We start from the raw sequence: 18,374 nt of genomic DNA, 5'->3' as shown, positions 1-18,374 counted from the left end.
GGTGATAGCTTTCACATGCAACTCACTATCAAAAAGGAGAAAATAGAAGCCAACAAAGTCAACGAATACATGAATATAAATTAAGTTTGCCGAGAATCGGCCCCAATTTTAATTGTATATTTCAGAACATTGCTTCTAACTTCAGAATCAGAGAAGCAAGTTCTGAAACTGACTTCTAGTTGCATCCACTGGAGCTACACTTGGGGGAAGAGTGAGCGCTCGGCAATGCACAGTTTAGTCTTGCAGAGAGAAAAACACCGTTCTCTTTTTTCCCAAGCACCCAGTACTTAATAAAAAAATACCCCCCCCCCCCCCTCTCCCACCTTTTGCTACATTTGACCATATTCTACATGAATTCCCTCACTTTTCAATCACCTCGATCCCTTCACAATTCCAGGTTGCTCTAGATGGCAGATGACCTAAACTATGCCCCTTTCTCCAGCCACAGATGAAAGGATTCGAGATTGCAGATGGCTTAACTCCTTTCAAACCACAGAAAACAAAAATAATTTCTAAAAAATGGAAAAACAATTTTTTTTTTTTAAAGTCATTCAGTTTATGGCTAATTATGATACATCAAAATATAGTCAAAAACCTGCTCATGAGAAGAAAAACAAAAATGTTTAGACTAATGTTAAGAAAAAGGTAGCTAAATTTAAACTCTGAGCTTTGAATTTGTGCAAAAATGAGAACGAAAATTCCAGAAAGAGGTCATTAGGTGACCGATTTATGAGAGTCTAAAAGTCCAATCAATGCATTGCGAACAAAGTGTATGTCCAGGAGAGGAGGAGTTGGTGTCTCTCGGGGGTATACAAGGAGTGAGAGAAAATAAACAATCTAGCTGCGTTTGAGACGTCTTCTCCTCTGCCTTTTTCTTCGACTTTAAGGTTTCCTTATTTTTTCCCTCACCACGCTCTCGGGTTGTAAACATCATGATGAACAGTTGCAGCTATATAAAATCATACCATGATTTCTAAAAATCCTAAATATACGAAGTGTGCCCCCATATACACACTATCACTTCTGTAAGTTAGAGAACACTTGCCAAGTCATTTTTTGGTCTGTCGGCAAGTGTGTTTTCGTGGCGTCATGTCATTCAGAGATGCTGCTGTATGCAGAGGGCCATGTCCGCCAGAACACTTGTTTTTTTCACAAAACCTTGGCTCGTCGTAGTACCCCTCTCACTTCTTCTCAGCCAATGTTTTTATGGCTTGCGACACACATGAAACATGTGTCCCAGCTCGGAGCAACCTGGAAAGCTTGAACGACGCTTTCCAATGAGCACACGTCGATATTATGCGCCTCGAAGATTAAATGTCGCTGTAGGAGCTCAAATCAAATGATCCAACTTTATCTGCAGCCCTCACTACTGCTGTTGTCCAAAAAAACAAGCGGCAAAAGCAGTTAAATTGTGCAATTTGGCGCAGGAATTTATTGCCAATAAATCACCAGCTTGGGAGAAAGCTCACAACAGACTCAAAGCCAGAGCTGTAGTTCATCTGCTAGCCAAATTCTAATCCTGGGACATGTTCTAGCAGGACATGTTCCTGCTAGCCAAATTCTAATTCTGGTGGCACGTGGAAATCATAGATCACGGGTGATCGATGGCCTATGGGTGTGGTATGGAAAGAGTTAACAGTCGCTGCAGGCAGCTTTAAGCTGGCAACCCCGATAGAAATGTGGCAAAAATGTAAACGAAGAGACCGTCGGCAACGCTGCCGTCTTCCCTTTCCCCCAAGAACCTGCACGACAAGAAAGAGGGGCACTGACCTGTACGCAGGCTTGCTGCCGCTCCCGTTGCTCCTTGGCCCTGCGCAGCTGCTCCTTTTTGGACCACAGCTTCTGGATCTCATTCTCCTCCTCTCCGGACTTGAGCGAGACTTCTTGGTCGTCCAGGGAGTCTCCCAGCTCCTCCTCCGACTGAGCACAAAGGGCAGAGACACGGGCTCATAACTACCGCTACTCTTTTAACATCCAAGTAACAATAAAGTCAAAATAGAGAGGATGCATGCTGCATCTTGAGCTGCACTGGATGTTTATTTAAGAGTAACACGACTTTTGATTGGGCTAGTTGGTTCATACTGGAGCTTAATAAATAGCGTAAACTGAACAAACAAGAAAATTATACATTAAATACTTATCTACCACGCACCAATCGAATTGGATAAAACCATCAAGAAAATGTACTTTGACAATGAGACACACCGAAGGCATGCTGATGCACAATCTTAAAAAGATAGCTGGTAGGTATGGCGTTAATCTTCTTTTTTCTGTTCCTTGCAAGCTTGGCAATATATGTCCGATGCTTACTGGCAATAAACATGTTCAATATGCCAAAAAGACATGCCGTCATGTATACTGACTGCACAACTGCAGTTGTCTTAGAAACAGGTTGGTGTTTCATGACAGAGCTCGCGAACATAGTCTATCGGTACGAAGCAATTTAGGTGGTTATCTTGAGCAGTGTAAGTGTTGTGGGTGTGAACCACTTTTGAAAATGACAAAGTTCTTGAAGAGAGCAAAGGACAAGACAGAGAAAAAAATTATAAAGGTGTTATTTATCAGGAAGGTTGGAGATAAGTGCATCAGCATGCCTTCGCCAAGTCTCACTGACAAAAAAGTATCCCTTCTTGATGGGTCTATCTTATTCAATTGGCATGTGGTAGATGAGTATTCTAATGTATGATTTTTGTATTTCTTTTATTTATGTGTGGTTTGTCTGTGCAGGAGATGGTATATATTGCTTGGTTTGAAGTTGCAATAAACTTAGTTGGAAGTCAGCACCTGTCCTGTCGTGTGTGTGCCTTTTTGCCCTTGTTCAGTTGGCGCTATTTTATTAATGTAGAATTATTTAAGAGGTTTCTCGAGAGACAAGCTACACAAAACGTGTCTCCCGAATTCATCCAAAGTATTAAGATAACTATAAATTTAATCTGGCTAAATATCAAGGCCCACTCAAATATTTGTGACTGACCCACGACAAGCTGCCCCCCCTGTGGCGGGTCACGATTCCCTCCGTCATCGGCAACTATGTGTCAAATGACACATAGTTGGTCTCACTACGAGTCACGTGGCTTTTACAACTACGGGTCGTGTGGCCAAGTATAATTGTGTCAGATGACCACATGAAGTGATGTCCCGTTGCACCACCTGATTGCAATGCTTATGTGATCATGTAACATGTAGCGATAACACAATCATGGAACCGATGGTAGTTACATGATTGCATAACCTGTACTTTATTTGTGAACATACGGCTCTCCCTCCGACATAAAGGCAACGAAGTGTTTGTGGCAACACAAATACCGTGTTATCACGCTTCCGTACCAACACTTTGTAACACTCCAAGTTTAGAAACCGGCCCTGAACACATCCTGCCTAAACAGGCGGCCCTACACATGCCGTTCTTCCTTGCTCCGCAGTCAATGTGGAGCACTCACCGAGTCGTAGGTGATCTCCCGCTCCGAGTCGGACTCAGAGTCGCAGGTGGCGATGAGGGAGACGAAGCGCTTGCGCTCCACATTGAACTCGAGGTAGGGCGTTGCAATGCCACACAGGTAGTCCCCGAAGAACTGGACGCGGCTCATGCGCAGCTGGTTGCGCGCACGCTCCCGGTCGCACGGCAACTGCACGTAGAAGGTCTCCTGGGGCGCGCCCAGCAGTGGCACAAAGCCCGCCAGCGTGGCGTCCTCCGGAAGCGTCACCAGCTCCCGGTCCTCTGCGGGGTCCTTGAAGAAGCGCACGTCGGCCATGTTCAGCCTGCGCAGCACCGTGAGGAAGTCGGCCAGCGTGGTCCAGACGTTGCCCTTCACGCCAGTGTCGTAGTCGCACGGCGACGGGGGTGGCGACCACAGCCGCTTCTGGCAGGACATCCAGTCCGTCCACACCTTGAGGCAGGGCAGCAGCTCCGCCAGGTCATCCGAGAGCTGGGAGGGGACCCCGCCGCAGCCCGGGGAGGAAGACGGAGAGCAGGAGGAGGAGGAAGAGGACGGGGAGGAGCCCGTTTGGAGCCCTTGGAGCACCAGGCCCGTGGCCCGCTCCAGGAGGATGGCTACGTGGGCGAGCGCAACCTGCAGGCTTTGCTCTTGGAGCAGGGAGCGGCACTGGGGGTCCAGCGTGCGGTCCTTGAGGGAAGTGTTGGCCACCGTGAACATGTTGATGGAGAGTAGCTGCAGGTGGCGCACCGAGCCCACAGCGGCCGGCGTCCGCTGCAGCAGGCAGCGCAGCTCCAGGAGCATGCGCCGCGCTGTCTCCGGGAAGGTCTCCATGCCGACCCTGGTGAACAGCTTGCCGTGGACGTGCAGGAAGCTGAGCACGAAGCGCTTGTTCAGCTCAACGGTGCTCAGCCGGGCCAGCTGGTCCAACTCCCGGGAGGCTAGGTCACTGGAGCGGCTGCTCCGGTGGGAGGTGCTCCCATCCGGTCGGATCCACACCTCCAGCCGCTCCTGGTCCATCTCAGACAGCCGCCGCAGGAGGCTCTGCTCCCCCTCCATCAGGAGGCCTTCCTCCTCGCCACGCTTCTTCTCCAGGTGCTCGTACTGCGCAAGGAACCAACAGCCTTGTGAGAATCTTACCTCCGGGCTTTTGGCCCACTGTGACGCATTTGCTCGACAGCTTTGACCACCTTAACAACGAAATATCGTAGAAATTCGCCTAAGGTATGTCGCCACCTTTTAAAAAATTCTTTTAGATTTTGATCTCAAGATTATTACTTCGCATCTGCCTTATGAAGGACAGTTTCATAGGCCCTTTGAGTGTGCTAAACAATTAAAAATAAAAATAATTTATTTTTTAATAAAAAGGTTCCAAATACGCGTGTTACGCACGCAATCATAAGTCTCGATTTGAATACCCAAATGGAAGATGGCTTGGTAGTAATGTAGCTGTATGACCTGCCTGTGCAATGAACCAGGATCTTTGTTTTGCAATAAGTGTGAATCGTGTTATAAACAAAAAGAAACAAAAACTGCTGTCATTTTGGGTGGTCATGTTTCAATCGAAGCATCATAACATTAAAACTTATTAATTGTTTTCAATTATCCTGGTTCATTGCACAGCATAATGTGTGAGAAATACCGTATTTTCCCGATTTACGCACCCCCCACCTCATTTTCACAAGAAATACAAACAAAAAAATTTCACTTGCGAATGTAAGCACTGTTGTGTTTCATTTACTGTTGTATTTCATTAAATAAAGTGTAATTTCTTACAAAAAGCTGTACGATTTTAGTGTTCTTCGAATCTCAAGCATGCCCCGCCCCCCCTTTTTGGACATTGCAGGTGTGACAAAAGAGGAGTGCTTAGAATCGAGTAAATGTGGAAAGCATATGAAATTTAACTAAAAAAACTTTCAGCCTTTCCACTCTGGTGAACAAGGAAGACCAGCGAAGCTGTACTACGATGGGACAACATCAATACAACTTCTTGGACGACCTCAAGGACGACGCCTTGAGGACAACGTCTAGGACGACCTCAAGGGCGACGTCTAGGAAGACCTCAAGGATGACTTCTAGGACGACCTCGAGGACGACCTGAGGGATGACGTCTAGGACGACCTCAGGACGACTTCTAGGACGACCTCGAGGACGACCTCAGGGACAACGTCTAGGACGACCTCGAGGACAACCTCAGGGACGACTTTTAGGACGACCTCTCGGACAGCCTCAAGGACAACATCTAGGACGACTTCTAGGACGACCTCGAGGACGACATCTAGGACGACACCTAGAGAAATTCAGCCTTTCCACTCTGGTGAAAACCAGAGTGGAAAGGCTAGAAATGTTGCCGCCATCTATGAGCAAGGCCGGCAAGCCAGTTGCCTGGTTGCCGCCGTCGCTCGTAGATGGCAGTAGCTGTCCAGAGTATTGTGTCGACACATGTTTGGTACTGGACACGATCGTCGGGAACCTAGCACTCAAAGGGACACCGACACCCAGAAAATATTTTTTGCCTTTTTCGTCAGGCGATTTAATATGGTGTCGGAATACCACTCAACTAATATTTTGCTACAGAGTCGGGTATTTTTTTAATAAAGCCAAAAAACGCAAATGCTAGAAACCGAAACTGAAACTCCCGTACCGCACGGAGAAGTGGAGAGGAGAGAGTGAGTGGCGGAAGTCACGTGGCTACACCCAACCGTGCGGGTTTTTCTTTTTTTCTCCGCTGGTAGCAGATGAAATGCGTCGCGGGATTCGTTCGCCGTGCGATTCCTTTGCAGTTAAGTTTGTTCCGCAAGCTGTTCTGTACTTCAAGGTGAGTTGTTTTGTACATTTAAGTGTTGGCAATTAGTAGTGAGCGCCCGTGGTGAATTCCCGTGAGCGGCTCCGAAAAGAATACTCCCAGGATGTTGCGTGAAGAGCTGCCTCACATGTCCTGCATCTGAAAGTATCAGTGTGCGGCAGAGTGCACACGTTTCCAAAAGATCAATGAGTCGAGATCAATGGCTGGCTGCAATTCCTGTAGAACAGTTACGCGAAGCTCAGAAAGCGGACGCTACCCGATTCATGTACTTCTTGCATTTTGTGGAAAGTGACTACATTGAGTTTGCAGGTGTCAAAAATAGAATCCCATACCATTTAGTTCCGCGATGTATCGTCCACAACAATTGTTGTTTTTTTTTCAGATAGATGATAACCCTTACGCTCCGCGTAAGGGTTCTCACCTATCTGTCCAGCCCCAGACACCACCACCTGCGCCCTTGGAAGTGCAAATAAAATTCTTCTTCTTGTTATTATTATTAAATGTAAACATCGCAAAATGCTCGACAAAAGAAAATGGAACCCGCGGCCGCTGCTTGTGAAGCGGACGTCTTTCCACTGAGCTACTGAAGGAACTCTTACATGCATGTAATGCAGCTGGTCAACTGTATATCGGAAGTTTGCTGCCGATTTCCCTTCAGTACAGGCACACCTCGTGAAGAAACCGTACGCGTGCGTATTCAACTCGAAGTATGCACTTCGTGCTTGACGCTTGACCGAGCGATGTCTTCAGACACGAGAAAAGACGACGGCTCGGCGACGTTTTCGTACAATCGGCTTGCTGGTCGGGCGTGTCGTACGGGATGAATATCAGTTCTTTTGATCGGTCCAAAATTTCTCTTTCGAAGGAAGACAGAATTCGCAGGTACCGTGAACAACAGTTCTGAAGTAAGGGTCCAACGCCCGTCGTCCGCTGCCATCCGCTAGTCCCACGATACGCGAAACGATGCCATGTTGAAAATTATACAGTGAACGCGCAGAATGCTTCCGGTTGTTTGTGCTACCTTCTTTTTCAGTCAACGCATTTGCAGCTTTTTGGAAGCCACAAAAAATCGGTTTCATACTTTTTTTTTTCTATTTTTAATATTGACTGTGTGCCTTCAATGACCCACGACTTTGATTAAATTTGGTGGTTGCGTCAAAACCGTAGAAAACGGCCCGTGACCACAAAAAAGAGAGTGAGCACGACTCAAACCGGCCAGTTCTCGATCGCCGATTTTCGGGCGGAAAGAAACACCGAATTCGAGCCGAAAATTCTCTTCTGAATAGTTGGGCTCTCCTATGTCACGTACAACTAAAAATATCGGCGAGCATAAACACCCTGTCAGTGTCCCTTTAACAGCTCCACTGTAAAAATGTTTATTTATAATAAAGTTACTAGTGTTCCTGTAATGGGGAACACCTGAAAAACAGGTTTTGAGATTAAAGACTAAAACAGCTCAAGGACACGGACAAGAACAAGAAGGTAGACAACAAGGGGCTGCAGCGCCTTGTTTGTCTACCTTCTTGTTCTTGTCCGTGTCCTTGCGCTGTTTTAATCTTTAATCATGAAATACCAACTAGCCCAAACTTCTACTTTAAGGTTTTGAGAAAAACAAAAGTAAAAATGTTCAGTCAGCCTACAGGTGTTTGTTTCAAAAAGCTATAACTTTTAAACAGAACAAGGTAGAGACGTAACTTCTTCTACAACACAATGGACTTCTTCCAAAACCGACGCGCCCCATCGCGGCAAAATACCACACAGTGCACTCTGGGAACTAGTTGGCCACTCAGTTTCGGTTTCGACTGAGCAGCTTCATCTCATGCTATCACGCCGCGACCGATTGCGCTGCTTGCGTTTTCGGTTATCTGACTTTTCACGAATGTGCAATACACTCATTCTCGAGCGACAGAAAACGAAGACCGGGGCACTTTCCTTGGTTCCCAAAACACCGGATATTGTGCGTGTGTATGCAAACGTAGTGAGATGTGGCTTAATCACTTCACCACACGGGTGCATCTTTGAGCTCAATTTCAATACTCCCGTCTAGTACCAGCGTACTAGAACTGAAATTTGGTCACCTTGAGCCTTACACGTATTTTGTGTGCCAAACGTCTGCTCCTTGTTACTTCATTGGGCGAAAAGCAAGCCGCATCCTCAGAGGAGTATCAAAGTTGAGCCCAGCGTTGACGCGTGAACGCAATAAATCCGACCTCACTACTGCACTAAAGTTACTACGATGTCTTCCTTGTGTCATCATATATCTCCCACTCAAATTTGATGCTGATGGAAGATTAAGTTTTCGCAAACTCTGAGTCGGCTAGCTACGACGGAGGCCATAACAAGCGTCCCCGACTCCTCTGTAAGCCTTTTTGGACGAGCTTTATTGACGCCCAAGATCTGTGCCTGAACGGTGTGTGAACGGTATTCAGTCAGGAAGAAAGCAAACACATAACAAATATTGTGGCCGTTAGCAACCGTCCAATGCGCTTTGAATAATTTCGTTCGTTTGGCTCACCGCATAGGGGTTCATGCCCGTCCGGCGCACTTCCGGCAAACGATGCAGCATTCTTCAAACAAGTGCTCAACTTTTGCTTTGTTAAAACGGTTTGTATGTGCGAATGTGCCCATACGATTGCAGGATAACTTTATGCGCATACGCGATGTTGAATATCAGTGGAATGCAAGCGGGTGGGAAGTTCACTTCTTGTAGTGCTGCGGGTCAGTACAGGTAAGAGATAAGTGTGTTAAAATCGCCTCCGAGTTTTACTTCGCGTATTCAGGCGTACTAAGAAAGACAGTAATTGCAAAAAGTTACATTTCGTGTATGGGCACGAAACAAACTAACTTCCTGATCAACATCACTAACGTAAACGATGTATGCATACCTATTGGTTGCTATACGGCTTGTTGATTCGTACACATGCAAGATCCCCGAGCTTCGCAGCGTCGAGATTCCCAGCACCGGCTCGTCCACATACCTCGAAACGCCAACAGAAAGGTTTAAATACAAAGATAAAACAAGCATGTGTTAAGATAAGCTATACGTCTCAGGCTTGTGCTAAAGCTTCGAGGTCTGGCCATTTACGTTAGTTTAGAGACCACAAATGACGCTATCGGGACCAGAAAACATGTGTATAGCTCTTGTCGACGTGTCGATCGAAACCGAAACCATGCCACTCTCCTCCCTGGCCAACTAGTTCCCAGAGTGCAACGCGCGCCGTGCTGCATGCAGGGCTTTATGGAAATAGTCTATTCTGAATGCCTGAAGATGTTTAAAACATAAAAATAATTTTGACTTCAATTAAGTGTTGAAAAAAACCGAAATAAAATTTTTCAACCACCCTACAGGCATTCGCTTCAAAAAACTAACTTTTGAACAAAACAGGTTAGAGAAGTATTTTTTCCACAACACAATGTTGAAAGTCTGATGACACTTAAAATGTCCTTTAAAAACATCAAAAATAAAAATTCTATGTTTTTGCGAAAAACACTGTTTTCAAAGGTGGCAACATATCTTAAATGGAAACCTCCCCTACATTATGAAAGATACAACCTAGTTAAAACCACCTCTCTTACCACGTTGATAGCTTCTTTGACATTCGAACTGCCTAAGGGTCATTATATCCAATACCAAGAATACAATGGTTCTAGTCAGGGTTCTCCCCAGGAATTTCTGAGGGGAGGACATTACCTGGGGTGAAGGGGGGGGGGGGGGGGGGGGGGGGGAGGGGGGGGGGGGGGGGGAAGAGAAAAGATGTGCGTTCGTTTGTTTTTTTTTTTGGTTTGTTGCATATGTTTGTTAAAGCACTGCCGGAAGCGCTAGCAGCGCGCCGCTGAGATAGAGAAAGAAAAGAAAAAAAAGAAACACACCGAGCGCTTGCGCACTTTGTTTGAAACAGTCTAGCAGTGGCGGCAGTTAGCGATGCGATAGCGAACGATAACGTGGCGGTGCGCGGACCTGCTGAGTACGACAGCGACGGCAACGATGCGATTTTGCACAGGCAAAATCGCATCGTCCTCCCGCGACATAAAAAAAAAACGAGCGGTGGGCGTTCAGTTGAAGCGGTTAGTTGAAGCCACTGCCGCCCACTGTGGGCAGAACCCTGGTTCTAGTAAAACCTTCCATATGGCAATTTTACAAAAAAATAAGTTGGCTTTCTGCTTCTACTTAGTAGTATGATCCATGATCAAACTGTAGTAGTACAAATTTTAAGGCAGAAATGTGCTCAGTGGAAAGTATAATTCCATTAAAAAGAAAACAAATTATGGTAATCAGTAGGGGTGTGCGAATACCAAATAGTAGTTATCGAATCGAATACCGAATCGAATTGAGAAAAAAAAGACGAATATCGAATCGAATAGTGATTTTATTTGTAGTAATTTTTCGAAGTATGCTGTGAATGAGATTACTATATGTGCAGAGTATGTGCTTGGTGCAGAATATGCATTGCGTAAGAACAAAAACACAAATGTAAAAAAGTTCTGGTGAAAAAAAAAAAAAAACAGGTGGTGATGGACGTTGGGCACTAACAATCCAATTTTATGGTGCAAGCATAATCTATCTAGCCTAATCATCACAAATAACCTAAAGTTGCAGCCAAGCATGCCTTTTTTTTTCTAGTTAAAAGCACGACCTAACACCGCGACATGTTCTTTTTTTAATGCTTGTATATCTCAGAAAAGGGACATTTTGCAATATTTTGTCTCAATTTTGAGGAAGAAAAAGGGCCCGCGGGTTTTATTTTATATAAATAAACCGGTAGCTGTTAAATCTGAGTAAACAGGCTTCAACAATATAATCTTAAGTAAAAAAAGAAAAAAAAAAAGTGGTTAGGTTGCGCAAGTCACCGTCCAACTGCCGCTATGCGTCCATTCCTCGGTCCATCTATCCTGTTCTAGAGAGCCTAGATTTAAAAGAGGGAGCAAGCGAAACTGAAGCCACAGAGACAGCTCTTGCGCAGATTGGTTCTTAGGTGCGCTTGTGTTGTGTTGTCGCGTGGAAAGGCGAGCAAACGGAAGACTGACGACGCCTGCCCAATCGACGTTTTCGTCTTTTCGTCACCTTCTCACAGCTCGTAATTCAAACGCGGCTATCGGACTTTTGGAAACCCTCTCAAATCTAGGCACACTAGTGTTCCGTTTCGTTTCGAATCAGAATTTGCGGCTTGCAGTTCCAAAACAACGACGACAACTCGATTGGTTTCATCGGCGTGGTTAACGTGGTTTTCTTTTTGTGATCTTGCAGTCGCCGATTTCTGTGAGTGTTGCAAGTGTGTTCTACATCGGCGCTTCAATTTGAAACGAGGAATTTACTCGTGGCGTCCCAACAATTCCTCTCTGGAAGCGCCGCAAACGGGATGTTTCGGTTGTGATCCAAGTGTAGATTGTGTCACGATCATGAGTATCTCCGTGCTATAAAGTTGGTGGAGATCGTTACTTTTCTTTTTTCTAACCTGTGCGTTAGATTTTTGTGGAATGGTAGGACCAAGAGGTGTTTCTTGCATGGCCTGTCTAACATCACGGCGCTAACATCGAGAGTAAAAACGGCTCTTTTGTCAGCTCCGCGCCGACCCTGCGTCTTTGGCCGAACACGCTGAATATTCGAGTAACCGAATACTAGGAATTCGATTCGCGAATCGAATTATTCGGGAACTTGCTATTCGATTTGAATTTGTATATTCGAGTATTCGCACACCTCTAGTAATCTGAAGGTTTCTCAGGTCACTTTAGTGACACTTGACGGTAACCTATATCTCTATTTTAAATAGAGCGTGCGCAGAGACAGAGGAAGAGATGCACCATACCTTCTTCCGTGCATCATCAAACAGTGCCAACAGGCTTTCTCTGGCAGTCAGGAAAGGGTTGCTTGCTGCCAAGCTCCGCATGTAGTAGTACACGGCATCCAGCTTTCTCCTCTGTCCAGAAAGACACAGCAGCAGAATGCATAATATTAACACGTGAAACAAATGTATCTTCCTGTCAGGTTACATAAAAGCCACGAACACGCAAGCTAGCACGCACCCGCTAGACCTCGAAAGATTCCGAGATACCAGGGCCGTACCCAGAAAAAAAATTTCGGGGAGGGGGGGGGGGGGTTTCGGGGACAACGGCGGCCATTTTGAAAATGTCTATTGTCTTATTTTTGCCTATGAATCATGTGCATCGGTGGCATATAATGGAGAGTTATAGCAAACCGGAGAACCGGTCCCGGTTTGATACCCGGTAGCCTACCGGCGCCACTGCGCGTGCGCAGAGGTGGAGATTAAAATCGGCTGGCTGCAAGTGCACCGACCAGGGCTGTACGCGGAAAAAAAATTCGGGGGGGGGTCAGAACCCCTAACCCCCCCCCCCCCCCTGGTTACGGCCCTGCGAGATACTGCAACACAGCTACCCCTACATCAAAACAATCCGGCTTTTTATCCGAGCACTAATAGACACCCAAACAGCCAATGTGCTTTCGGTGTGATTGGCTCGCATGAGGTTTAGCCAGACATACGCAACACTCAAGCTGCACATTTTTCAAAACAGTGCTTCTCATTTGTGCGGTGCTCAGAGATCCCATAATATTTGTGTTGAGCACTTTAATACCGTGTTTGCACGATTCTAAAGTGTACTTTCTTTCGCCAAAATCGGTGCCCAAAAATACATGCGCGTCACAATCAAAACTAAATACTACCGAAACTCAGAAAGGGAAAGGCAATACTCGGCACAAGGTGGCTAGCCCCATCGCCATCGTGACCGTTTGTTTACGTTTGCCATTTTAGTATCTGTATTATGTGCTTCTTTCATGTCTACGGACTCATGTCTGCTGTTAATATTGAAAAACAAAAGAAATTCTACTAGGAGGCATTATTTAAGCGAAAGGCCATCACGCTGGTGGGAAAAGATAACGGAGCAGCACTGCATGGCCTCTCGCTCCCCCGACGAGCGCGGAAGGTTGTTCGGAAAACGACCTTCCCAGAGGCGACAGTCGCATACTCGTACAGGCACAAGAAGCACGAAAACCCTTTAGACAAAAGCAAGGATCGCCTCTGTGGACAGCGAAGAACCATCGTCGGACGGCGACTAGTGCACAATATTTATCTTTGTATTGGCGCGCGTTTCATAAAATTTGTCCGATGAGGTATGTGTTGAACCTTCATTGTTTTACCTGTGCGGCAGAATCGGCAGCAATTTACTTTTTTAATACCTGGAAGCTAAATCTGCCTGCGCATTAGAATCGGAAGCACAATAGAATTGCACAAAAACGGTACATATGATACTTATGTCACAGGTGCATGTGCTGCCACAGCTACAGTTAACCATGCCAAAATCAGAAGGACCTCCTTTTTGGGATCTTCCATACGTGTTTGCACTAACATAGTCACATCAGCTGTCATTGCAGTGGCCTTGCTGCAGAGCACATACTACCTTTGGCACAACCAAAGTTGTAATTCAGTGCCTTTTATCTGTCTATTTCACATGTTTCCCAGCCATGTCCCCACCTTTTTGCGCTGCTGCTTTGTACTACCTATGGCAGCATGCATTACACACCACAAGATTTATTTTTCCCACCAAGAACAAGCAGGAAGGACCACGTCGCAATGTCGTCACATGCAAGCTGTGCATAAACAGGTCATTACGCCATGGGGCTGGAACCTTTTTGTACTGGGGGAATGTTAGCATGGCACGGGATAGACATAGTTCCCACAGTCTTTCCTGCAGCATAGCTGAGACAAAGCATTCTCCAACATGGCCGAGACATTTAATTAAACTATCCGTAAGCGACCTCCAACACATTTTCAGTCCGTCATGCCGACAGAAAAAATGAGTGACTCACGGCATAGAGGGCGAGAATAGCTAGTTGATTGTACGGGCGGCCATTCTTGGGGGCAATCTGCTGGGCCTTGAGGTACCAGCTGCAAGCAAAGATTTCATCTGAACGTCAAACTTGCCACTAAACACAGGCCTCTGATGTCAGACCCGAGGTACAAATCATTAGTTGAAGCAACAACCTCTGCAACTGCAAAGTTGTCAACATTTCATGATCCAAAACTCCTACCAAATTAGGAATAAAATATTTCCTAAATGCTGAAGAGGTATGTGTGATTACCAAGAGTCCCCGAGTTTCAAGACAAACTTTAAACCAAGCCTAGCCAAACGCTCGGTTGTCTCGTGACTTAAGCTGCTTTTGCCCAAATGACTGGTTCTCCGCTTTACAGGGTAGCCGCACAAGAGCAAGAGCAACGAAGTTTTGAATGAAACCAACATTCTTTTCTGCTCTGGAAGAAGGGGTGCTAAGGAAAACTTATACGAGCCTGATCATGCTGATAAAGACAAGTAAGCACCGAATATGTGCCAGGCCCTTCGAGGAAGAAGAGAAAGGCATAGCGCACGACCACTCCCTCGTGCGCTGCGCCAAAGACTTTCCTCTTGAGTGGTCTGCAACAACAAGCCTAGGTAACTCATCAATAAAAAAAATTAAATTAAAAAAATATCCTGGATAGCTTAGTTGGTCTAGCACTTGGTTCATAATCTCGAGGTGCTGAGTTCAAATTCCGCCATAGGACTGAAGTCTCTTTATAGGTTCCCTATGGTCGTAATGCTTTTCGAAGTCGTTACAGCCGGCCGTTAGTCAGTATTTACGTCCAGCCGTAACAGCCTGCCATTACAGCCAGCTGCTACAGCCTGCCGTTACAGTCCGCCATTACAGTTGACCATTACAGCTGGCCATTACAGCCAAACGTTACAAAACTCCTTGGAAATCGGCAAATGAAACACATTCTGTGTTAATATGGGAGAGAAGAAGTTGGGCCAAAAATAAGGCAAGCACATCTTTGTTCTGTTATTTACGGTATGTGAACATTTCCTTTAAAGTTTTTGGGAAGCCCCGTTAGACAGTACACCTCTACCAATGTCGCAAAAGACTAACTTAGCGGCTTTGTCCACTGCCTGCTACACAACAACATATTCAATGGGAATGGGAAAATAAGTGGCCTATTTCCTCACTCTATTAAACTCTGTCAGTGAACTACTGACAATAGAGGCTTCCTTGGCGAAGTCAAATCTGTGAATTCTGTGCGATATCAGACAAGAAAAGAACCACGGGAAGCATATGTTGCACAGCAGCAAGATTGCACATAAGTGACTCTGGTTTGGATATAATGATGCCTGCACACCATAGCAGCAATCATAGCAGCTGACAGCAGGCAATGAGCTCTCATGTACACTGTGCAGCACCGCTAGTACAAACATGACATCGGCACTTTTTTCCGTGTTACTTTGAAAGTGCATTTCAAGGAGTCAGATTTATATTGGTGCCTCAAAAGGGCCTCCTTCACTACACTGTGGGTCTGATGACAATATTTTGATTATATGAAACAGTGAAAAAAAAATTGAGAAGTCCTGCATTAATTTACAGTACAGTCACGGCGAAGCCATTGGGCATTGGCGCCATGTTCACGCACAGTGGGGTGCGTGAACAAAAGCACTCGAAACAAAATTGACTTCTGACCATTTTGTTCCGAACGCTGCCGTTTATTCTTTTTATTTCGAAGCGCGTGAAAGTGCATCTCCTGGCATGAGCTCTTGGTATTAACAGTGCTATGAAGGCATTTTGTTATCGGCTATTTCTTTGTATTTCTCCAGAGAGCGCGTGCGGTGGGCATCGGGTACCACAAGAACCCTTAGTATAAAGTGGGTTGTTAACGCTGTGGCGTATACTTGCGGTAACGCCTCTGCTTCGCACGCAGCAGACCCAGGCTCAATTCCCAAAGGCGGCGGGTGATCTCTTTGAAGGATTTGGCAACATTGACGACAGACGCACTACTACGCCAACTACAACAACGACAACAACTGCAACATCAACGATGACAACCAAAACATCCAACAATAGATTTCCAGGGGTGGAAAGAGCCCATAACAACTACTATAACGAGACTAGCTGTTATCACATGTCTGTGCTAGCAGTGGCAAGCTCTGTACCATGCATGTTCTGAACTAGACTTAACTATCAGTAGAATGGCATCAAAATCGCCCACTTCAACCTTGCGATGACAGATCCTGTGCACAGAAACACTCGGTAGCTTTTTCCAGGAGCGAAAGGCAGCATTTGCCTGCTTTCCTTCTGCATAAAAGACAGCCATAACACTAAAAATAAAAAAAAACATGAGCTTCTACAGTGCAGCTGTAGACGACGATCCTCCCCTGAACTGTAGGAGGCCGTGACCGCAGGGCCTCACCTCCTGGCGCGCCCATAGTTGGTGGTGCCCATGGCCTGCTCCCGGTAGCGTGCCAGGTCCCCGAGGCAAATGTAGATCTTTTGGGCCGAGATGAGCACCAGCCGCAGCGAGTCCGGCAGGCCCGCCGTGCCCCCCACCCCAGGCACGGACCCCATGCCACCCACGGACGCGGATTCCGGCTCCAAAAACTGACTCAGGCTGAAGCCGTAGGTCTCCTGGAACTTGTCCAAAAGGTTCTCGTAGAAGATGGTCCCCTGCAAGCAGGGTGAACACGCAAGATCACTTCGGAGGCCAATGACTCAAACTGAGACTCTCCGCGTCCCCCCACCATATCCGCATCTGCAGGTTTCATGATCTCATGCTCAAACATTTGGGGACCAGCCCTGAAACAAATTTACCGGGGTGTGTCACGGAGAGTGGGTCAACAAACTCCATGGATTCACCGTGGCAATGCCTTTGTTTTAAGGATGCTCTTTCGATAAAAAGGACCTGCATTATAGTTACGGTGGTTGGATGTTTATGTTCCAGCTAACCATTCTAACCACGCAGATATCATGTGCAGCCAATGAAGCAAACGAGGCCATGTGGCTCGGCCAGCACAGATAGGTTCACTTTTCGCTGTGCTCTATGGGACGAAAGACAGTGACGTGAACTCTTCGACAAAAATATATTGTAATGCATATTCACGATCAATGCTTTGGAAGACCGAAAGTTTGATTTTTCAAGTGAAATCGTCGAGAGCGATCAGCGGGAAACACCACTGAGAAGCTGCCATTTTAGGTTTTATGTTGGCTGCACATAGATTGGCTTGATTTGGAAGCGCCACCTGAGTACTGCTAAGTCCTACTGCTAGGTACGCTATGCTACGTTTTTTTTTTCTCTAGTTGCGCGTCATTATCGTCATCATTGTTACCATGTTGCTTTATTCGTTCGCCATTCTGCAGTCGTGAATTGCACCTCTCATATCGTCTCGGTGAATCGTGTCTGCGGACTACGCTGGTTTGGACGTCACGGCCCCATCTGTTCTTCCGCCACCCCAAAGTGTCAATAAGAAAAAACACAGCCAAAAAAATCGACTTTTTTTAAAGTTGATTTTGAAAAATGATGTCACCAAGCTCAATAACTTCCGAAGCATACTTTTATGAAGTTTTATTTATGTCCGCTGCATAGTCATCTCATTATCAATTCTTTTCGGCGCGCCGGTTACGCAAGACGGCACAAAATAACATCACGGGCAGAGTCGGGCAATGTTTACACATTTTACTTCGGAAGTACTCCACGTACGCTAGGCCTAGCAAGCAGATCGTACTCTCGTTTGAATGCTTATCTCTCCTATTTTCGCCGCTGACACTCGTCGTCGTTCAAGGATAAGCGAGCGTGCTGCAAAAGGACTGGGAACCCCGTCAAAATCCGAGTGTTTCTGCGAAAGAAAACAGTACACGGGCCTCTATTGGTTGCAATGTTGAAACCTCAGCTCCCATTGGTTCCTGCACTCTGTGTGTCTGCCGCCTCGCCGTTCGCAAGTTAATTCTTGTTTGAAGCCTGTGTCGTGACATTGGTATGTCTCAGTTTCGACTGCGAACTTTACGGTGACCATTCTGTTAAACTTTGTTACCTCTTGACGCTATGCCTGCGGTAAAGTCGGGAAAGCGGAAACAATATGGCTGCCACTCACGATTTACAAAAGCACGAGGACGGAACGATCCAAAGAAAGCAGCCGCCGCCGTGGGCCGCCACCGCCGCCAATGACAACATGCTTGTCTGACCAAGCATCCGAAAGTGCACCGTTTTTCAACGCGGACACGCTCACTGCACTTGAGCAAACAGTTAGCTTTTTTGAGGCAGGTGAAAGCGGCGGGAGCGATAAAAATGACAAAGATTCCAGGAAGCCTTTCGGACTGGCTACCGTTTGTT

At 46.2% G+C, this 18,374-nt stretch overlaps 1 protein-coding gene across 1 annotated transcript in view; it reads right to left on the bottom strand.

Moving 5' to 3' along the window:
• Nucleotides 1–18,374, bottom strand: part of LOC8032135 (telomerase-binding protein EST1A) — a 93,051-nt gene that overhangs the window by 55,405 nt on the left and 19,272 nt on the right. Inside the window, exons 6-10 of the mRNA XM_029973279.3 lie at nucleotides 16,461–16,714; nucleotides 14,060–14,138; nucleotides 12,045–12,155; nucleotides 3,441–4,538; nucleotides 1,771–1,920 (exon numbers count right to left, since the gene is read on the bottom strand). Of these exons, the coding sequence (XP_029829139.2) occupies nucleotides 1,771–1,920; nucleotides 3,441–4,538; nucleotides 12,045–12,155; nucleotides 14,060–14,138; nucleotides 16,461–16,714 (1,692 nt within the window). The remainder of the gene's footprint in view (nucleotides 1–1,770; nucleotides 1,921–3,440; nucleotides 4,539–12,044; nucleotides 12,156–14,059; nucleotides 14,139–16,460; nucleotides 16,715–18,374) is intronic.

Source organism: Ixodes scapularis, unplaced genomic scaffold (assembly GCF_016920785.2).
Source record: "Ixodes scapularis isolate PalLabHiFi unplaced genomic scaffold, ASM1692078v2 PGA_scaffold1__304_contigs__length_218370807, whole genome shotgun sequence".
In the NCBI taxonomy this organism is placed as follows: Eukaryota; Metazoa; Arthropoda; class Arachnida; order Ixodida; family Ixodidae; genus Ixodes; species Ixodes scapularis.
This window is presented reverse-complemented; position numbering and strand designations above follow the sequence as displayed.